Here is a 23,432-nt window from a genome sequence, read left to right as displayed (position 1 = left end):
GTCTCTGACAGAAGATTGATGCCAAACATAAACACAGGCAGTGTTTTCAGCTGTGCACAATCTGGCTGGAGAGCTCAGACCACTGCAAGAGGGAATTTTCTCTCTCTCTTTCTGTCTTTCTATTTTTTAGGGTTGGTAATTTTCTAAAAACTAGCATGAATTTAAAAGTAGCATTCCCTCAGTGCTCCATCTGCACCCACCCTCTCCCCTCTGTGCTCCCTCATAAGCCACGCCCCCTCACTTACATGCACGAGTGCCGTCTCTCCAGAAGTGGACCTCAGCTCATCTCTTTCATTGTGTAGAAACTACGTCGTCTCGTGTCTCATTCAGCGGTCAGTAAACTCACAGTATAAACTCCTAAAGTCATCTGTGACGAGTTTTGAGTGTGAGCTAGAGCACGCAAGAGGTAGAGAGTGAGCAGGGAGACAGGGAGGCGTCTGATTGGTTCATCAGATTGGTACCTCGTGGCAGACATTGGTTGAAGTTTTTACAGACTTACAAACTGATACAGATGATGGATTTTCTTTGTTCCTTTTTCAGAGAACCTGAGTTATTAATTTCTGTCAGGACCTAAAGACAATTTACAACAAAATCTTTAAAAAGTGAATCTGGAGGAAATGACCAACCCTGACTTTAAACTTAATTTTTACGGTGTCCATTGTAGTCCCAGTTGCATCATTTCGGTTTAAACGTGAAGAAAGATGTCGCTCAGCCCTCACAAGATGTTTGCTCGCTTCACCTGCAGGCGCTTCAGTAAGATCGTGGAGGCTGGAAACCAGATTTAGATGATGCATCTGTAAGAGCAATAAGCAAAGAGGTGAAAATCACTTCCACCTTCTCTTATATTTATTTTCACAACCTTTAACTTACAGTCCAACTATTCTGTTTCAATGAAATAAGGACATGAGAGCAGAAAGATATGTGTAAGATTAACCTGATTAACTGAGTCTTAAGTAAAGAGTTCCAACCTTCACACAAACTTTATTTTAAGATTGTGTCTATAGAACAGCGTTTTAAATATAGGCCTCTTATGATTACATGTAATTATTTCATTTCTCACTAGGTGGCAGCACCATGCAAGAAGTTCAGAGATCACTGTTGGATTTTGTGCACACTTTACATTTCTGTTACTGAAGAAAATCAGGTGTCCATTGAGATTGTTTTTAACTCAAACTGCGTACTCACTGTTTCACTTCTGCTGTTTTTAATGGGTGTTTTTTTAAATGTGTTTTAAATCATTATATTTTGGCACAAAGCTGGACTCTCCGGTGACGAGGCAGAGGAGTGTGTCCAAAGACAGACTACTGTATAGCTTTCTATTCTTATTCCTGCACGGGTTATGTAAATATAAAGTCACATTTTTAACTGCACAAGTTAAATCTTTGTTCAGGTAAATTTATATACATATGGGAGGGGGGACAGAGCGGGACACATGTATCATGTCATGTGTGTCTTGTAAGCTGCTACTTGATGCTTTGAATTTCCCTCAGGATCAATAAAGTATCTATCCATCGATCGATCATCCATCATGCACGGTAAATGTTGGAGAGATATTCCTTCAAACTAATTACTCTTTTGTCTTTGCCGATGCAGCTGAACAGCTTGAACTCATTCTCATGGTGATTTCTGTCTCTGTGATTGACAAACGAGAGTTTATTATCCTTTATGTTCATGTTTTTCCAACATCAGACCCAAGAGCCACATTTGCCAGCGAGCCACAGAGCGAATACGGCTTGTAAAGCTTTCCTTAGGAAAAAACGAACTCCACAGTCAGAAGCAGAGAAGCCAATTCATAAACTTTCACACGGTTTCTTAAACTGTGCGCACGGAAGTGCCCACCACTTTGCAAATTTGTGCCCACAGTTTAGAAATTATGGGAATGGATTTTAAAGAGTTGCATGGATTTTGTAAACCGTGGGATTGGATTAACAAATAGCTTAAATGCAAAATAGTAAGTTACACAGAGGCTTCACTCAGACTCACTTCAACGGTATTAACCCTAAAACAGAACAGATTTCTTGTGATGTTTTTTTTGCATTAACAAGTCTTTAGTTAGGTCAGATCGATCATTTCTGGTGCATTCCAGGAAGTCCGGAAATCCAAACGCTGATTGGCTTTCATGTCACAGTGTCGAGCAGATTTGTCTCTCTGTTGAAATGATTGAGAACAGATTGTAAGCTGTGTTCACATGTAGATATCTGTTTATAGAGATACATCATCCCAGAATTCTGTTGATGGGAGCCAGCACGTCTTCTTCTTTTGCTCTCCAGAAATACTGTTTTTTTCCTGCAAACACTAAAGTCTATGATACGTGATAAGTCAAAACTACTTGGTCTACAAACAAAAATAAGACCGCTTCCTGTTCTGAAGAAAATAGACCCCGCAGTAGAGATTCAACAGTTTTATGCAGAATCATGTGAAAAGAGATTATAGAAGAAGTTTTCCAGGCTTTGAGGGGGCACCAAGTGGAACAAGACTCGAGTAAAACCTATATCAATGAGAGAAGGTTCCAAAGGAGATTTGAGACAAGTGGACAAGGATTTCAATCTTTGGAGGGTCAACACAACGGGACCAGACCAGTAGGGAGCCCCAAATCAGGGGCAGAGAATGTGCAACTTTGAGAGCACTCACTCTCACTACCCTGCTGAACTCTGGATGGTGCCCCCCCCCCCCCCCCCAACTGATGTTTGCATAGGGCCCCAACAGACTCTAGACTCCCCACTGGACTCAGGCCTGCAGAGGGTGGCACAAAGTGATGTCCCGTCTCCCTTTCGCTCCTGTTCTAGTACCAACAATGTTGTCTTCCCCCCCAGTGTTAGAACCTTGACCTTTTAGTCTTTTGAATTCAAACACTCTGCTAACTGTCCTCTCAGACTGCTGCAGGTCTTTCATTTACACCGACCTGTGAGATCATTTACTCCTCCAAAAAAAACTTTATAAGCCTCTGTATTGTTTTTGCAGCAGAGAGGAAGAAAAAGAGCGTGATCCACGGCTCCATTATTCCACCATGATGTCATGAAGTCAGCTCCACCCGTGTGTGTTATGACTTCTGCCTGTTGTGTAGAAGTGAAGCAGTTGAGCCAGCGAGTTGTCGTCTTTGATCTTCAGCTTCTCGACGTACCGCCGCTCCCTGAGGTCTGTTACTGTTCCTCCGCCCGCCTACGTCAAAGTCAAGACGCAAATCAGTGGGCGGTGAGTGTACAGGACATGCACCGCAGACAAAACACAGGGCTGAGAAATCCCGCCGCTCCTTCATGTGTGTCACCCATCACACCCAGGAGGACCACTTGCGATGATGCAGTGAGCTCAAGGCGAGCATCTTTGTTTTTCTCAAATTGGATCTACATCTGCCATCTGGTGAAGCTGCAGGACCTACAATGTAGTCAAATTTACTGAAGGTTGACAAACTATGTAGAGGCTAAATGTAGAGAGGGGGCGGGTTTACAACAGTGCAACAATTTCAGGCTTTTTAACGGGGTTAGATCAGGTTAATCTTGTAAATTGGACACCAAAGAAACAAACAAAATAATCTTGCACATGATAAAAAAAATCAATTTTTTGATGCATAAAATATCCTGAAAATTACAAGTGGACTGATATGAGAGTAAATAAACCCAAAAAATTGAAATGATTTACCTTGAATAAAGTTGTTGAAGGTGCTCAACATTTTAGAATATCTAATGCAAAGTCAAGTCAACAAAGACCCTCTTGTAACTTCTATTCAGACCCGTGTTTATGATATTTTATTACTTGATTTAAAGCCACGCTGTCGGATTTAGCACGGATTAGAAAACATCAGAAGCTATAACTGTTGAGATGTGTTGAGAAATCTGACTGTGGGCTGATTTTAGTTGCAGTTTATAGACGATAGTTTTGTTTTCTCTTCAGGTCACGTGTCTGTGAATGTCAGGGAATCCTCGGAGGGACTATTTCTTTGCGTGGTTGGATATTTTCCATCAGCGAAGGCGTGATTATCTTGGCCCTTTCCACATGTCCAAACCCCCCTGAGCTGTCCCTGAGCTGCAGTAACTCATCTCAGAGCAGATTTATCACCCTCTGTTGTCCGTCCGCAACTCACAGTTTGGAATTTAAACCAACGTGCTAAAAGTGACATCTCTTATTAAAACAAGAAAGAAGATTACTCTAAATCTTCTATCTCTTTTAAAGAGCAAAAGTCTTCCTGTAGCAGCCGGTTGGAGCACACACACACACTCAAACACACACACAGCCTTCCTCCTGGTTCACAGATTTTAATAGTTGGACAGGAGTGACCTGTGGAAACAGTGAAACAGCCCTCTGTGGACCCTGTTTCAGCACCGACAAGGTGGGTGGTCTATCCACATTCATGCACTATAGTGTGTTCAGAAAATGAAGGAAGAGATCTGCCGAGTAGTCTGACCCCATGGCTGATGTTAATGTGAAGCTTTGGTTGTTTTTAATGAAACAATTACATCACAAAAACAAATATTTCACAAGCGCTCATTAATGTGTCGTCTGCATATTGTCAAACTTTAAGCATAAGATGCAACTTTGTATTTCGCAGCATGATCCTTGCACAATCTTAACAGTCAATGAAATGCTGAACTTCTTTATACTATGACTCATATGAGCAGTCTCTCAAAGTGAATGTTTCTTCCTTCCTTTTCTTTACATACATAAAAAAGTTTGTAGTTCCAGTTAAAACGTAGAAACAGCTGTTTACAGCTTGCAGCTCGCTGTGTCTCGCTTGTTGACTGTCCCTTCCCTTCCCTGAAAATCCACGACAAGCAGGAAGGCTGAGAATATTTAATCAAATATTTTTTAAAGCAACTTTACATAAAACATTTTTTTTTTATAATGATAATAATAAATCTTAAGACCAAGACTCCCATTTGCATGGACACTTGCCACATCGCAGTGTCCAGGGGTGACTTAGAATCTTCATCCAGTAAATTATGAGCATGATAGGACTTAAAATACTCTGTAAATTGTTGGCTGGAAAATGTTTCAGCATTTATTCCACCGAACATTTTGGTAAACTCCTGATACCTGCAGGTAAAACACGAAATAGAAGAAGAAAACAAATTCAATTCGGCCGAAAACGTCAAGGGAAGTTTCTGATGTGAGCGACTCATGTTGCATGTTTGATTCCTTGGTACAGCACACACATTCATCCACAGGTCCAGTGTTTGAATACTATCTTGCTTTTTTATGAGACCCAGGGCGCCGTATTTCTTGGCTTCACTCACCTTTTTAAAGCCAGTGACATGAAACGTGGGATCACAGTGTCCTCGTCCTCATCTGCTGTTGATCAGTTGTTTCTTTGAATGTCTGAAGCGGAGCTTTTACTGCCGCTCTCCTCCCTGCAGAGTCTGGAGGGCTCAGGTTCTCCTGGACGCTGGTCATAAACAATAAAATCATGTCTTTAATGTGGGCAGAATGATCATCTACAGACAGGTTAGAAAAACTCAAGTACAGTAAAATACAATCAAAGACTGAGAGCAATTAAGTGGATAAATTTAATCAAATCAAAATGGAAAAAAAAACTCTCCGTAAAGTGTGAACCATTGAAGAAATGAGCTTTTGAAACAAAAAACTTATTTTTTTCCAAAATGTAAACATGTTTATTTTTAGTGGAAAAACAGGCATTTTTATATGAGACCGAAGGCCTCCCTTTTGGAGCTTGCCTCAAGTGGACACTGAAGGAACTGCAGCTTTTTTGCATTTACGCAGCTGAGATTGGCGCTTTGGTGCAGCTGTGCCAGACAGATGTTTGTATTTATCTGAAAATAGGGACAGTTCACATTAATGAACATAAACGTGTAAATATGGCAGATTGTACCTCGGCAAGGTTGGTAGTTCACACGTATACAAAGTTACATAAAACACACGCAAAAACAAACAACAGCATAAACTGAACATTAGTTAGATAATGTGACCTTCAGAGTTAAAGTGCTTAAAGTACCAAAGTCAATAAAAAATGTGATCAGCCTTGACCCTGCAGACCAGACAAGCTGAATTATGAACTAGGTTTCCTGATAATACATTTATTCTAACTGAGATTTTAGAGGAAGTCTGTGGGAGAACAAGGAGTAGGACCCAGAACAAAACTAAAGATTTATTTTAAACAAAAAAAATACTTCTTCCAAAGGTTCAAACAAAGTCCACCAAAATCCAAACACTGGAGTTCATAGGGGTCCACACTTCAGGCTCAGGGACACAAGGAAGGGTGACGTATGACGAACTGACAAGAAGAGCGAAGGAACACTACAGACACAGGTGAGACTAACGACACAGGTGAAGACAATCAGGGGTGATCAAAAAGGAGGGAAACCAGACAAAGGGAGGAAGTAAGACAAGACAAAAAACAACTCCAAAGAACTCCAAAATAAAACAGGAAACACTAAAGACACACAGAGAACTCAAGAATGTAACCCGTGTTACAAAACACACTAGGACGTAGAGAAACAGAAGGATAAGAAATGACAAAATAAAACAGGAAACACTAAAGACTAAGCTAGGAAACATTAAAATAAAGAAACACACACAAGGGAAACAGAGGCTGGACGGTGGTGCGAGGAGGTTCCTGGTTTGAATGCCAGTTAGTTCATTGCATTTGCAAGTCAGACAGGGTGACTTACTTCCTATGCAACTCTCTTTCTTATGAAATATATGTGCAAAGTTTTTATTCAAACCAAAGAAAATATGCTACACTAAAGAAAACCACAAGCAGCCTTCTGCAAAAAATCACCTAATAGTTTGTTTTAACATTAAGTCCCGCCTCAGACAGGGTGGCTTTTTGGGGTGGCACTTGGGATGGCCAATCACATTTTGAGGGTTGCCCATTGCCACCTCTCTGGACACGCCCCTGCACCCAGCGTTAGAGGTTGCTGCCTAACTGTCAACCTTCAGCTGTGTTGTAAAAAAAAAGGCTGCTTTAGATGGTTTTAAAAATCAACTAAAGAACACAAAGAACATTGTCAGATCTCTTCTTGATGCTTATTACCAGTTGGTCAAAAAGCTCCAGCTACACTTGTACATATGAGGATCAATTTAATTATTTTCTGTGCCAGAAAACCTGACTAAAATTCTTCTTGCTTATTACCAGTTATTAACAGTCTTCACAATGTTCTGAAGTTGACAGGAGTCCTTTGAAAATATACCAAAGTCAAGTTATATTCATCACAAAGGTTCACTACAGTTCATAAACAGTACACTAAGTTACGTTCTGTGTTTCTCATGGCGTCCTGAGCAGCTGCTACATACCTGCTGAGAATCAGAGCACAGCGGCGACTCTGAACGCTTCACTGCCACTGTAAAGAGGAAAACCTGCGCAGGTGTAAAAAGTTGAATGCCTTCATTTTTGCTCAACAAAGATGAAAGTTTGAGATAAAGAGTTAAACAAACAAGAAGTGCTCTGCCTTTTCTCTGGATTGTATTAAGTTAGAAACTTCTGTACTGTAAGGCGAGGCTCGAATGATTACACAGATTCTGACATGTCAGCGTTGTGATGCCTTCAGGTACCAAAGGAAACTTCCATTGACCATGAAACCTGAGATCTTACTCTGTTGGAAGAATCCCCTCCCCCCTCCCCTCCTCTATCTCGGCTATCTTAAAAGCGTTGTGGTGTTAATCCTCAACTCAAATACTGAGAGAGTTTGTGTTGATGTGTTTGAGCTCAGGTCTTACTTTGAGATCTTAAAGGAGGATTATCAGATAAACAGCATGTTAAAAAAAGATCTATTGATCAGTAGAAAAAAGCTCCACAGCTCAGAATATCTGGTTTTGTCTTCCCTGTTGATTGAACTTTAGGGCACACTCACACTAGGCAATCCGTACCATGCCCAAGCACACTTCACCCGTAATGTCCAGATCACTCCGATCTGTGCTCAAGCAAATACCCTTCCTTGGCCCTGGCACGCTTCCAAGAGGTGTGCTTCGGCACGAGAAAAAGCACACGGGTATACAACGTGGACAGCCTTCATTATCAAGAAATCCTGGAGTGTTCTGTCCGTATCTGACTAACATGAGACACAAAGTCAGTAAACTATCTGTCATGTTCTCCGATATGGACGTGGACCCGACAGCACGACCCTTTTTTTTTTCTCAAGTCCTCCTGTCTTGTAAACTAAGCACGCTTTATAATTACATAAAGACATGCATGTGTTGTTTTACGATCAGATATACAAGAGGTTAACGTGCTCAGGCCTGGTTAGTCCTGGAGCAGTGTGAGTGCAGGACAGCGGGGGGGAATGGGGAGGGGGAAAGCACAGTACGGGATAACTTTGCTAGTGTGAGTGTGGCATTATAGTCAGACAATGGGCGCTTTCGGACCGCAGGAACTTCATCATAGCTCTAGGAACCCTTGGCACCCTCCTATTTTTTTATTCATTCCGCACCGCAGGAACTATGAACTGTTTTGGTTCCTAGAACCCCGTTAAGAAGAACTTTTTCAGCTCCTGCTTCAGAGTAGGTACCATGGCGTTGTGAAAGCAGACAGAAAAAAAAAAGTCCCCATGGTGTAGTTCTCAGGGAACGCCCTAGAAGATAGTTCCTCTTCAAAAAGTCCCCAGAACTGTTTGGTCCAAAAACACCTAAAGTCTGAAATGTGTCTTGCACCACAGTCCAAACTCAAGACATTGGAGAGAGCTGTCTCCTCCTGTGGCCCCCCTAGATCTGCACCTCCAGTCTCTATCATCAGCTTTCATCTGCAGCCACAGAAACAATCTCAACGCCTCAAAGCTGAGCGGACTGGAGGGAGGTGTCAGACAGCTGTACCTAGGTGGCAGCGCTGAGCAGTTTGACGGCAGTGTTTGAGGTTAAAGGTGGCGTGACAGCAGTGTGAGGAGCGTCAAACAGTTAAGATATCATCTGTGATTGTCTGACATCATGAACCTGTCTCTCCTCCCTCTGTGCTTTGTTTGTCTGTCAGCAGCCTGCACGACAAGCAGACCAACATTACAGATGATATCAGACCACAGAGCGAGACGGAGATCAGATCTGTGGGAAACATCGCTCACCCTCGTTGTTAACAACAGAGAGTGAGTAGACTGTTATCAGACCAACACGTCTAAAGGAGTGCTTCATGAGTTTTTTAATATTATGTTGGTAGCTGCACTCTGCAGCTATTGTCCAACAACAAAACCATCATTTGAATAAACTTTGGGTTTACAACAAATTTAACACGCTCATGTAAAATGTTTTTACAGACACAGGCGACTAAATGTGAATCAAAACCCACCAAAGCAACGTTTATGTTTCTGTACATAGAACAGGTTTGGTCCAAAGACATTAAAGGTCACATATTCTGGAAAATCCACTTCACCATGTTTCTCTAACTCTAACATGTGTCTCTAGTCTGTATACAAACCCCCCAATGATGAGAAAAGTCCATCCTCTCCGTCTTTTGCCTGCTCCACTTTTTTTTTGGAGATTTTCCCTTCATGACATCACAAAGGGCAGTAGCCCCTCCCCCAGGTGGGTGACACTCCCACAGCTAGGTGTTTTTTCTGCCCTCTGAGTCTGCCTTCTCACCGTAAACAATAGGACATGGAGAGAGAAACAAAAGCCCTTCCAGAGAGGGGGCGTGGTAAGACACAGCTCATTTACATATTTAAAGGTACAGACACAGAAACAGCCTGTTCTGAGCAGGGCTGAAATAGAGGGGTTTATAGACATGATCAAATACAGGATCAGAGTGGATTTAGAACAAGAAACTTCACACACATGTTTTGAGGAGCTCTGAGACTTATTTAAACTGTTTGAAGAGGAGGAGAATATGTGACCTTTAAACACTTTACAGAGAGTCTACCACTGAATTAGGATTATACAGATTATGGAACTGCATATAACCCCATAGCGTAGAGAGTAAAAGAAAAATATGTTGCCATGATCTAAAGAGAGAAGTAAGAAGTATTTATTCCCTTAAACTTTATGTTTTCAAATGTGGAGCAGCTTTTAACCGAGGCTTCTCTGAGAACGAGGAAACTAAGTTGAATCTATCAGCGTTGCTCCTCTTCCTAGAATGAATCGTAGTTCGATCAGCCCTCCCTCTTCTTCCTGCTCTCAAACACAGCCTGCTGCACTCTGTCCTCATACTTCATGGTTCCCTCCCCTTTAGATCTACAGTTTGAGGATGGGTGTAACCAACAACACCTGCACAGTCACATGCACAGACACATGCTTTGTAGATCAGAGGTGAAACTTGTTTTCAGTTATGAGGAAGTGAATCTCAGACAGTCGTTGTTACCGAGAGGAGAAATGGCGCAGAAAGGAGTTCAGCTGGACCGGGAAACCTTCTCTTGTTCGATCTGTCTGGATCTCCTGAAGGATCCGGTGACTCTTACCTGTGGACACAGTTACTGCATGAAATGTATTAAAAGCCACTGGGATACAGAGGATGAGAAGACAGTCTACAGCTGCCCTCAGTGTAGACAGACCTTCACAGCGAGGCCTGACCTGAGGAAAAACACCATGTTGGCAGATTTAGTGGAGGAGCTGAAGAAGTCTGGACTCAAAGCTGCTCCTGCTGATCACTGCTATGCTGGATCTGAAGATGTGGCCTGTGATGTCTGCACCGGGAGAAAACTGAAAGCCTGTAAGTCCTGTCTCTTCTGTTTGATCTCATTTTGTGAGAAACACCTCCAGCCTCATTATGAAATACCTGCCTATGCAAAACACAAGCTGGTGGAGCCCTCCAAGAAGCTCCAGGAGAACGTCTGCTCTCGTCATGATGAGGTGATGAAGATATTCTGTCGTACTGATCAGCAGTCTATCTGTTATCTCTGTTTAATGGATGAACACAAAGGTCATGACACAGTCTCAGCTGCAGCAGAAAGGAGCGAGAAGCAGAGAGAGCTGGAGGTGAGTCGACAAAACATCCAGCAGAGAATCCAGGACAGAGAGAAAGATGTGAAGCTGCTCCAACAGGAGGTGGAGGCTATCAATGGCTCCGCTGATAAAACAGTGGGGAACAGTGAGAAGATGTTCACTGAGCTGATCCGTCTCATGGAGAAAAGACGCTCTGATGTGAAGCAGCAGGTCAGATCCCAGCAGCAAACTGAAGTGAGTCGAGTCAGAGAGCTTCAGGAGAAGCTGGAGCAGGAGATCACTGAGCTGAAGAGGAGAGACGCTGAGATGAAGAAGCTGTCACACACACAGGACCACAACCAGTTTCTACACGACTACCCCTTACTGTCACCACTCAGTGAATCTAAACACTCATCCAGCATCAAGATCCGTCCTCTGAGGTTCTTTGAGGACGTGACAGCAGCTGTGACAGAAGTCAGAGATAAACTACAGGACGTCCTGAGAGAGAAATGGACTAACATCTCACAGACAGTGACTGAAGTGGATGTTTTACTGTCAGAACCAGAACCCAAGACCAGAGCTGAGTTCTTAAAATATTCATGTGACATCACACTGGATCCAAACACAGCACACACAGAGCTGTTATTATCTGATGGGAACAGAAAAGTAACATTTACAGGTCAGACCCATCCTTATTCTAGTCACCCAGACAGATTCACTGCATGGTGTCAGGTCCTGAGTAAAGAGAGTCTGAGTGGACGTTGTTACTGGGAGATAGAGAAGAGAGGAATAGTTTCTGTAGCAGTCACATACAAGAATATCAGCAGAGCAGGGGGTTCGATTGAGTGTGTATTTGGATTTAATGACAAATCTTGGGCGTTATATTGTAACAACAACAGATATATCTTTTATTACAACAATGTCATCACTCCTGTCTCAGGTCCTCAGTCCTCCAGAGTAGGAGTGTACCTGGATCACAGAGCAGGTATTCTGTCCTTCTACAGCATCTCTGAAACCATGACTCTCCTCCACAGAGTCCAGACCACATTCACTCAGCCTCTACATGCTGGACTCAGGTTTTATTGTGTTGGAGACTCTGCTGAGTTGTGTAAACTGAAATAGACAGAAGTCATTAACGAGACAGATGTTTAACTTGCTGTGTTTTAAATCTTCAACTTGATTTTTATCCACGCTCGTTGCTGAGATCTGATCGTGGTCACCTGTCAATCAAACTTTATGGGCGGTACTTTGACCTCTTCTCGTCTGTTCTGTAAATGTTTGAGTGTCTTTAAGTGACACTCCTTCCTGTGTCTGTTTAGCCGTGGACTCTTTCACTGCTCAGGATGACTTTTGTTCACCTGAACTGACATTTCTCTGAGTGATAAATATCAACTTCTCTCCACTCTCCATGTTTGATTATTTGTTTTCATACATTTATATTTTCTGTTGTTTCTGTTCTGATTCAGGAGTCTGAAGAGAGAGAGAGAGAGAGCAGCAAACTTTTTTTTCATGCTAATTTTCTCTTCTCACCACTTTGTACATTTGTAGAAAATCTATAAAATCAGACTTAAAGAAATGAGTTAGTCAGAATAAATGTTGTTGTTCATATTCAAAGTGATGTAAAAATGTCCTCTGAGGTGTTTTAAAAATGTAATCCTCCTGATTAAATCAATAAGGAGATAAATCATTGTTTTCTGTGAGTGGAGATTCTGATCAAACAAAGTGATTGTGTGGATGAAGTGAATGTGTTCATGAAGTGATTGAACACACTTTACTGATTTGATGTGTGAACAAACTGAAGTTTCACATCCTGAATAAACTCACATGAACTAAATGTTTTCTTTTGGTCTTCATTGTAAACTATGGAAGCCCATTTCTGCCAGTTAAAAAAATAAAATAAAATTTGCCTTTGTTGAAATTTTTTTTAAATTTTGAAACTGAAGTCAAAATTATGAGATAAAAGGTTGAAACATTTAAAGGGGACATATTATGAATAATCCACTTCTTCAGTGTTTCTGAACATATATCTGTGTAACCTGAGAGTGTACTGACCCACAACATGTGAAATAAACCCATCCAGTCCTTTGTTTGTGGTCTGCATAAGTCTTACAACACAGAGAAAAATGCTCTGTTTCAAATGTGCTCTCCTTGTGATGTCACAGTGGGATTCTGGTAAAAAAAAAATCCCCTCTCCTCCCCTGGTATCTCCACCCATGGACTCCACCCCCAGCTTAGAGCAAAACTTTTGAGCAGGTCCTCCATTTTTATTCTCCCTACAGAGGAGTGATGTCTACAGGGAAAACTCGGGGGGGGCGGGGCTTATTGCATTTAAAGAGACACACACACCAAAACGGAGCGTTCTGAGAGAGCTGGTTTATACAGGGTCACAAACCTCCTCTGGTGCTTGATTCATGTTATATTTTGAACAAGGCACAGCACAGATGTTTCATTTAGACCACAGGGGACTGTTTGAAAAGGTGGAGGAGGGGACTGTTTGAAAAGGTGGAGGAGGGGACTGTTTGAAAAGGTGGAGGAGGGGGATCATATGTCCTCTTTAATAATTTTGGATTTTGTCAACTAGGAAAAAAAATGGAAGTGTTGACAGAAATGTCTGAGTTTAATACAGACCTTTGACTCAAACTGGTAACTATAATCATTCTTCCTCAGTTTGCTGGTTTATAACTGCCCTGCTCCTACTTGATGTGTGTATAACTACCTCCCTTTACGGCTTGTATTTGTCACATCTGCATGTAGATGACAGTACTCCAAGTTAAAGACTGTTACAGGAGTTGTTACGACAGCGTTATGTTTACGGCACTAGACTGCTTTACGACAGACAGAAGATGCTTTTGGACTGTGTTATCTTGTTTTTTTTTTACAACTACAAAATGAAGGATTTCTCTGGCTTTGATGATTGTTGGAAATATTTGAGGTGATGTCAGTACTCAACAAAAAAATAAGACATATGTTATGCATGTTGATATTTTAGTGTAGAAATTCTAGATATCATATCTTTAAATGTTGAACATTTTATTGTTAATCTGTTTTTCTCTCTTATAACTTATACTCTTACAAACTCTGCTGCCTGTGTGTTAAAGTGTTTCTGTGAGTGTACGATGGAGGCGCTGCAGCTCAATCATACCATTCTGTGTTATATAATGACAGGGAAACTAAAGGTTGACATGTTGGTGATTATCACTGGAAAATATGGCATGGAAATCAAACTGAAATCAGTCAATAAACGGATGATTGGGTGTTAATGGACTCCTGTTGTTCTTATTTATTACTTTTCCTGAAGGTGTTTCATGACTTAAAAAGAACTTCAACGTGTTTCTCAGATAGTTTGTTTATAACTGCAGGAACGGTGGCAAAACAAAAAAACAAAATTAGTGCAAGAAATTTGAGAATGATCCTTTAAATGGGCTCCAACATTATGTTTTGTTAGTAGAGACAAGAAGCTGCTCACTCTTAAATCAGATCCCAGAGAGAGAACGAGTCTTAACCCATTTCCTGAAAGACTCAAACGTTTCCTAAAGAGACAGATTCAAACAAAGAGCTGATGTTTGCTCTGTCACTCTGCAGGTTTTAAAGGGCGTTCAGGGTCACTTTGAGATGTTTGTTGATGGATCATGTTACACCTTTTTGTCTCTTCACCTGCAGGAGGCTCCTCCAGGACTGAGGGCAACACCAACATGTTGTTACTCAACCAGCAGTGGTTCTTTGTAACATGTAAACTTTGTTTCATTCAGGAGATAACAAGTTTTGACTTTAATCACATCGGCTTGAAAACAATGTTTTTATTGGCTGTCCTGAAAAACTCTAAATTACTTTGATTTGTAAAAAATATTTGAGACATTCAGGATCTGCAGAAACTGAACAACTGCCAAACTTTAACCACTGCATGTCTTTATTAAGCACTTTAATACAAAATAATATTTACAGCCTCACAGATATATTTTACAACATGATCCAAGCTAAGTGCAGTTTCCTCCTCAGACGACTGCTGCTAAACCTTGATGTCCGTTAAAGCTTCTTTTCAAAGATTTTAGGGGGAACTCACAAGCTGCTGTAAAAAAAAATGGCGGTCACAACAAACGTTTTGTGTGGTTTGATTTTGGTAACGATAAGTCCCCGCCCCTGACGTAAATCAGCAAGGGGTTTGTGCAACTCTGGAACCCGTTTTTTTTCTGGGCGAGAGCCATGAACAAAGATCTGGTTCCAGATATGCGCTGGGTATCAAAGCACAGCTAGCTGTTCCCACATACTTTATGCTAAGCTAAGGTAAGCGGCCTGTTAGATGTAGCTTCATATTGAACCCACAAAAATGAGAGCGGCAATGATGTGAACATCTCACTGCAAGAAAGGAAATAAAACGACCTCCTAATATATGCAATAATTTCTTTAAAGGATTTCTGTTTAAGATGGAAAGTTAAAAAGTACAAGAGTATATTTATTGTTTCTTAGTTTGACTTTACATTTCTGCATGCATATGGAGTAAATGTTTCTTTCACCACACGTCCTAAAAGCAGTCGGTCGTGAACGTGTCTCCTGCTGCTCTGTTAGCACGTTAGCTCTGGAGCCATGAGAGTCACTCTGCCTCGTCCCTCCTCCGAGATAAAAACCAGACAGTCCGTCAGCTTCATATCGTCTCCTTGAGTTTTTTTCAGAGTTGTCACGACGCTGGAGATAATCTGTGAGCAGCATGGTGACGTCTGTACACGTGTGTCTGAGGTTTCCTTTCGTCTGCAGAGAAAACAACAGACAACGATCATTTTAGTGTTGTTCCACTTACAGGAGACAGAACCGTCTGTATAAACATGTTTAGGTTTTGGCACTCTTTCAAACCATGTAAACAGAAATAAAATAAAAAAAATTTGCACATTGTGCCAAAAAAAGGATAAAGGATCAATAAAGGTCCAATCAGTGAGATGTGTAGAGAGTGAGATGATAAAGGTATCTTACTATCTGATCATTAAGGAAACATGTTGAAGTGCTGGCTTCTCTGACAACAATGCAGCAGCCAGTATGTCCTCCTTCTAACTTTAGATTCTGCTCCTGAATGCTCTGGATTTGTTTGGACCAGAGAAGGTAGGCGGTTTAAAGGGCTCGTTTTGGACGCCCCTCGGTTTGCCAGATATGAGAGCAGTTATCAGGTCAACAGGTGTTGCAGCGATGGAAGCGGGCAAGAGAAGTGGTTCAGATAGAAGTGATTGTACCCGACCTAAAAAGCCTCTGCATGTTTCTAATAAGCTCCACGAGCAGAAACGTGCTCAAACTAGGATCAATATTGGAGATGCTTTTTGAAAAATGGAGAGAGGTTAGAACACAGAAAGGTTTACAGACCCATGCAGAGCTGGATAAACACTGAAGCTTCAGAGTCCACCACATGGTGACCTGTGTGACCATGGACTCTAGAGAGGAGGGGGGGGGGGGGGGGGAGACAGCTCTCTATGATGTTTAGAAATTGGACTGCAGTACCCGTTTTAAACACTAGGGGGCAGAGCTACATACTGCTCCTTTAACAAAGAAAAATGACAGGAGTCTGAAGTGTCATTTGACCCTTTTTCTTTTTGTGAGTGGTTGTTGAGCAGAATGTGCAGAATTTAGGAGAAATAAGAACCTCAGATATGTTTTTATAGCTTTAAATGTAGAATGAAGAGAAAAAATGTGAATTAGAGCGGAGAAATCTCCAGTGTTAAGAAAAAAAATGCATTTAACTTCTTGTATTAATAACAATATTTATGATTAAAGAAATAAAACATCCAAAACAAAAGGTTATTTGAATCAGTCTCACCGTGGCTCTGTGGGAGTTTAAAAGGTGGTGCAGGTTGGAAATCTGCAGCTTCCAGTGGAGACGGACTCTGAGTCAGACTGGGACTCATACTGGGACTCATACTGGGAGTTATACTGGGAGTTATACTGGAGGACTGAGGCTGCCAGCGGGGTCCAGTGCTCATGTAGTTTGCTGCTGGAGCTCCATACAGGCCGTACTGGTTAGCTGGAGAATACGCACACGCTGAGACATAACTGGGCAGACTGGACGCAGACTGAGGAGGAAGGAGAGAAAATAAACGCTTTTAGGAAACAAAATCGAGTTACCTTCAAAGAGACTCATTCTCTAAACTCGAGCATTCAGTAGCAGTGTCTCATAAATTTGATTTGCTTGATTATCCTGTAAAAGTTTGACTTAAAGTAGAAACAGGATTAAAGGCAAAGGGGGGCGCACCGGACCCAGCAGGATTTCTCCTCCTGTGGAAATCAGGTTTGAAATGCGTCACGTTCACTCTCTCTCCTCCCAACAATCGATGTAATCTCACAGTGAACATCATGTGTGGAAAGAAAATGTCAAACAGAGGGACGCTATCAGCCAATCAGTGTCGTGCATTTTGAATTTTTCCGTTGTTATTTCACACTTCAGGTGGGGAAAAAAACAACTGGTGAATTAAAAATGCTTAATGGAATAATAACAAAAAATCGTTGAGTGTGCATGGATCATTTACCTGATGTGTGTATTTCAGCTCTTGCTCGCCGGTTTTCTCCAGTATGTTAAATCCAGAGGGAATCGCTCTCATACTGGTCATACTGGTCCAGTCCTCCATTTTGGCTGCATGTCCGTCACATCCAGACAGAGCTGAGAGGGAAACATGGATTTCATCATTTAAAACAACGATATATAAACATTTGTTTTGTTTGTGGTTTTCACTTCATCCCCCTCTCATCATCTTTGTTTTGTGTGTTTGGTTTTTTTTAATCCAGATATCATGTGAGTGGTTCTTGTTCTGTACACATTGTTGTTGTAAATGTAATAAAATTAAATAAATGTATTTTAATTTAATCTATTGTTTGGTGTCCACCTTATTGCTGTTATTACTGGAAATGATTGTGGTGATGTAACCGGGTTTTCTATTTGGCTCAGACGGAGAGAGTGTGTGAGCCGGCTGAACCAGTTGTTGTAGTTTCATGTGTCGTCCAATAAATGATTGCATCTTAGATCTGGACGTGAATTATTCAGAAAGTACCTCACACTGTATTTTACGGTGGGTGGGAAGTGCAAAGCAAAATGACAAAGTGTGGAACACTTTTACAAAATTTGAGACAAATTTACATTTTATAAAACAAAATGACAAAACCAAAACACATTTATAAGATGTGAAACACTTTTAGCAGTCCCCCAAACAAATGTACAAAACGACAGAATCTCGACGGAAAGGGAATGTACCAAATGCAGGAAGTGACCCGGAAGTGATTGAGTGAGGGGTCAATTTGTTTGTTTTGGCAGAGAGACTTGGTGAACAGTGATACAGAGTTTGTGGTGACAGAAAGATGTTTTGCCCGTTTTGTAAAACTCATTTGAGTCAGATTACTCAGTTTTTGCTTTTCATGTGAACGCTCTCTCAAACTTATCCAACATCTCAGAGGTCTGCAAATAACTCCATCCAGAACTGAGACCTTTAGAAAAGAATATAAACTTATATATGATTAACATAAAAATTCATTAATGCATTAAAATTAAATGATCTGCAAAGTCTTTCTGCCAAAACAAACAAATTGACCCCTCACTCAATCACTTCCGGGTCACTTCCTGCATTTGGTACATTCCCTTTCTGTCGAGAATCTGTCGTTTGTAAATTTGTTTGGGGACTGCTAAAAGTGTTTCACATCTTATAAATGTGTTTTATAAAATGTAAAAGTATTTTTCAAAATGTAAATTTGTCTAAAATTTTGTAAAAGTGTTTCACACTTTGTCATTTTGCTTTACACTTCCCAGCCACCGTAGTATTTCCTTCCTTGTTTAGTCCCTTCGGGCGCCTTTATTTTGACAACCTGCTCAGGCTGATATAGACTCATCATTAGTCTCATCATTAGTCTCATCATTAGTCATTAGTTAGTATCACATTCTGTATTTCTTTAATATATGAAGCAATGCTCACTGCATGTGTCTCCGTTAAACAAACAAATCAAATAATAAATCAGCTGCTTTCACTTTCAATTATTGAAATCACTTTAATGAATTTAATAATAATAATAATAATTAATAATTTAACTTGCTTTTAATTGTAGGTTTTATTTGGAAATAAGAATCGTGTCATAAACCATGGGCGATCATTTAAAACGTAAAAATGCAATCAACGCCGTTAAAAACCAAATAAAATAAAATAAAACAAAACTGTAGCAGCTAGTGTAGTGTGTGTGTGTGTGTGTGTGTGTGTGTGTGTGTGTGTGTGTGTGTGTGTATTGTACTTCAATGGTTTTGGTTGACCTGTTAATTTTTTGACTTCATTTGGACTCTATGTCGTGATTTAAAGGTCACTGGGGTTAACTGGTCAGGTGGTATTGTCAGGTGTCTTAAGGTCACGTCACGGGTGGACCGGAAGTTGGTGGCATATGTGGCGGGAACACACGGTTCTTACCGTAAAACGAACTATAAAAACCTCGGCAACAATCATTCTCCATATCATCATCGCGGCTTGTCTGCTTCACATTTTACAAAAAACGGACAAAGTCATTTAATTTTGGACGTTTGTTTATTTTATTTTTTGAGGATAAAGACCTTTCCATCTACCTGTGCACGCACTAAAGGTAAAATAAGAACATTGGGACACTGAATAGTTACTATAGAAACAACAGTTTGATTTTATTTTTAAACTATTGTTATCAGCTTTTGGACTTTTTATCTTTTATTTCATTTTCTTTAATTGTAATTTATAGTTTAAACTGATTTTAAGAGCTGCCTCTTAAAGGCACAGCAGTTATTATTATTATTATTATTATTATAAAATAAACAAAACGTAATGTTTAATTTAAAAGAACGTAATAATAAATTATCTATCCTATTCTTTTTCAATCCAACGTGAGATTCTTACAACCCTTCATGATGTTTTTGGGGCTTGGAGTTGCATTAAAATCTTTTTGCTCAATGTTTACTCCATCTTAAAAATAAATAGGCCTACAGGCTTCATAGAAATGGAGAAACATTCCTAAAATAAACCAAAAAATCATAAAAATATCATTCTTCAAAATAATTCAATGTTCGTGGCTGAATAATTAAGGAGAAATTTTGGAAGCCAGAAATAGATGAACCGTCTGATCTGTCGATTTATATCTGTAGGCCTATTATTATTATTATGATTATGATTATTAATGTAATAATTGTTATAATAATAATTATTATTATTATAAATAATGTAATAATTATTATAACAATAATAATAATTATTATTATTATTAGTGCGTTTATTCCTTGAGTTGCAGGCTTTTAATTTGAAAATCAAATAAAAAAAAGAGAGTCTATAATTCGATGAATGAAAGTCATCTTAATCATGAATTAAATTAGAACAAATAATTGAGGATCCTTCTACCTGTCGGCTCCATGAGGGCTCTGATACCCAGGATGTTGGTCCAGGTCCGGGGTAGTCCCGCATGCCCTGCTGCGGTAGTCCCGGTGTGAGTCCCTGCTGCCCCCGCATAGGAGGAGTACGAGTAAACGGGTCCGTACTGGACCGGCCCCGGGCCTTGTTTGCCCTCATGCTGCTGAGAAAAGGCCCCGATCTTGTTCCTGAGGATCCGGCTGATGGAGCTCACAGACGGGACGTTGAACTTGTCACACACGCCGTCGACCAGCAGCCGGTCCCGGATCTCCCAGGCGAAGATGCCCGGGTCTCCCTGCTTGTAGTCCCGGATGCTGCGGACCACGGCGGGGGTGGTGACCCGGGGCTTGCTGCCTCCGATGGCTCCGGGCAGGACGGAGCCGGTGTCGTGGTACCGGGCCAGGATCTTGGAAACGCAGCCGTGAGACACGCGCAGCTGTCGGCTGACGTCACAGGGCCGCATGCCGAGCTGCGCGAGCTCCACGATCCGCAGCCGGAGCGCGTGAGGCAGCGGGCGGCCGTTAACGAAGAGGCCGCCGAGCTGGTTCACCTCCCCGTAGCTCTGGTTCACCTCCCCGTAGCTCTGCTCTGCACAGATTAACCCGGGACAAGTGTCAATACAAAGTATGAAAACCAAACGTTAAAAGTAGCTTCATTTATTAATCTAAGAAGATAAATAATCTATAATCACATAACCCAAATTTAGGATAATTTGATTTTCTCTGCAAAAAAAACCCCCAGCAAACTCTCTGTGCAGCACATCAGTTTCATGCTCTGAACTGAAACTTTGTTAAATTGCATTTAAATAAATAAATTCAAGTTTAAATATTAAAAAAACACCAGTAAGATTAGAATGAATAAAAACAAGAATACACTGCGGATCAGTAAAAACAAGACGTAAATATCTATAAATAACCTCTAAGGCCTTGTATCTGTTGCTCACTTATTGTTCTTTACAAATCTTTCTGTGTGGAGTAGTGGTGACCTTAAGACGACGATGAATTCAATAGTTGCTCTTTAGTGGTGAAATTTAAGGACTTAAGGACAAATCATGTCGAGAGCAAGAAAACCATGAAAAAGAGAAAAAAGACTATAGCATGCACAAATGGCATAAAGGTGCAGGACAAAAAAAAGGTTTAAACTACAGAAAAAAAAGGGGGACGGTCTGCACACTCCAGAAGTTATTTTGGATTGAAACGTTGCCCTTTAATAACGTTGCTCAGTGTGCGGACCCTTCCCCCTTTGTTCTGCAAGACAACCATGTTCATTTCTTCTTATAGGGCCGTGCAGCAGCTCAGTCTGTGGGGACTTTGGGTTGGAAACCAGACGGTCGCCAGTTCAAGTCCTGGTGCGGACCAAAATAGGGAAGTTGTTCTGGTTGCTGGGGCACTTCCCGAGTACCCCTGAGGTCCCCTTACCCCCAACCGCTGTGGTGGGCTCCCTGTGTAGCAGTGTGTAGCAGCCCCGCTCTGACATCTCTCCACTAATACATGTCCACACTTCCTGTTTGTTTGTGTGAGTGTAAAACCAGAAACCATCATTTCCCCTCAGGGATCAAAAAAAAGTGTTTCTGATTCTGATTTCTGATTCAGCTTTTACAAGATTAAGAAGTGAGAGTGAGAGAGACAGGATCGGTGTTGCAGGTCAAGTCAGGTGAGGTAATCTTGATTTGATTTAACACACAAACGACAGCATGGGACCAAACATGACAAAGTGACTGGAGCGCTAAAGAGAATAACCCTGATTAGTAAAATAAAAGAACCCATCAGTAAGATCAAGATGAATACAAACAGGGTTACACTAAGACGCTGCTCAGCTGCTGTGCAGGTTTAGTCCTCCTGTTGTCTTCCCGACCCGTTCAATTTATACTTTTCTGACTGTGCAACAAAAATCCATATTGACTTTTTGACCATGTTACATGATCTCTTCTCTTACTTGAATGCAAGTTTTTTTAGCTGTTGATGCCTCTCTGTTCTACTCACTTTAGGGTAAATCATTTGTTGTTGTTGTTGTTGTTGTTGTTGTTAATAATATAATGACAAGCTCATGCTCTTCAACAATGTTAAATTGCATCGTCCCTTTTAGATTCAACTCAATCAAGGCTTTCTGTTCTGTTCTCGTCTTCGGTTATTCTGCTTGAAATGAATAGAAGAGAAGTGGAATTATTCGTACATCATCTCTGATTATTAAAAAACACTTTGATTTGCTTCAGGGATTTTCATTAAAGAGGTCGAAGCAAAGCGTAATAAAACACATTTTTTGTTGACCTCTGACCTGCTGCAGGAGCCTCGTAGTGAATCCAAATCCCTGGGAGTTGCAAATTATTTTTTATAAAAAAATTAAAAAATTCCCCCAGGAAGTTTATCCATCTGTTTCAAAGTCAGGCCTTTTGGGATCATCGTAAAACAGAAACTCAGACTCAAGAAGTCTTTCTTTCCCACCGCCGTCCGACTCCTAAACAACTGACAGGAGTGTAACAATCACAAACTACCTCCTGCTCAGTTTTTTTTTTTGCACAGTTTAAATTTTCTATTTGCACTCCACTGCCTTCAAATTGCCTTATTTTTTTGTATATTGGTATATATTATTATTGTTTTTATTATTATTATTATTATTGTTTTTATTTGGCTGTGTTTAATTTTATTATTTTATTGTTGGCATTCATTGTGGACAGCAAATAAAGAATTTCATTGTACAGGGAAACATGTTTCCTACTGTGTACATGACAATAAACATTTTGAATCTTGAATCTTGAAAGTTTCCTGATTTTCCTGATTTTCCTGATTTTTCTGTTTCACGTTCTCGTTGCAGCTTCACAACACCAGCGTGAAGTCTTCTGTGCATGAAGCGGATTGTTTTGGGACATGAGGAGGTTTGTGTTTTTCTCATAAAGGCCCCAATAGAGGCAGCTTTCTTCTGTTCCTTCACGTTTTTAACGGCTGCTGTTTGAGTCTTAAAGGACTCGTCGTTCCCAAAAATAAAAACATGTTTGCAAACAAAAAAAAACAAGGACAACAAAGCAAACTTTCCACAAAGTAAAAATAACCACAATACAGAGTTAATCCCCATTTTACACTGACATACACTCTCTCTCTCTTAATGTGTTCTCTCTCTCTCTCTCTCTTAATTTGTTCTCTCCCTCTCTCTCTCTCTTAATTTGTTCTCTCCCTCTCTCTCTCTCTTAATGTGTTCTCTCTCTCTCTCTCTCTTAATTTGTTCTCTCCCTCTCTCTCTCTCTTAATTTGTTCTCTCCCTCTCTCTCTCTCTTAATTTGTT

At 40.7% G+C, this 23,432-nt stretch overlaps 3 protein-coding genes across 5 annotated transcripts in view; 1 reads left to right on the top strand and 2 right to left on the bottom strand.

The window, feature by feature from the left end:
• The window catches only part of xrn2 (5'-3' exoribonuclease 2), a 173,916-nt gene that overhangs the window by 85,564 nt on the left and 64,920 nt on the right, over nucleotides 1-23,432 (bottom strand). The gene's annotated exons all lie outside the window — the stretch shown is intronic.
• Nucleotides 10,027-12,622, top strand: LOC132984617 (tripartite motif-containing protein 16-like). The gene has a single exon (XM_061051475.1). It carries the CDS (start codon nucleotides 10,081-10,083, stop codon nucleotides 11,908-11,910), a length of 1,830 nt encoding a protein of 609 aa, XP_060907458.1. The 5' UTR covers nucleotides 10,027-10,080; the 3' UTR covers nucleotides 11,911-12,622.
• pax1b (paired box 1b) lies at nucleotides 14,678-20,796 on the bottom strand (the record flags this gene model as incomplete). The annotated part of the gene is made up of 4 exons (XM_061051477.1): nucleotides 14,678-15,531; nucleotides 16,583-16,835; nucleotides 17,289-17,419; nucleotides 20,148-20,796. Coding segments are annotated over 4 exons (1,104 nt in total), but the record flags the coding sequence as incomplete, so codon positions are not given.

The sequence above is a fragment of the Labrus mixtus genome, chromosome 12, assembly GCF_963584025.1.
Source record: "Labrus mixtus chromosome 12, fLabMix1.1, whole genome shotgun sequence".
Classification (NCBI taxonomy): Eukaryota; Metazoa; Chordata; class Actinopteri; order Labriformes; family Labridae; genus Labrus; species Labrus mixtus.
The sequence above is the reverse complement of the archived record's forward strand: the minus strand, read 5'-3'. Positions and strand labels throughout refer to the sequence as shown.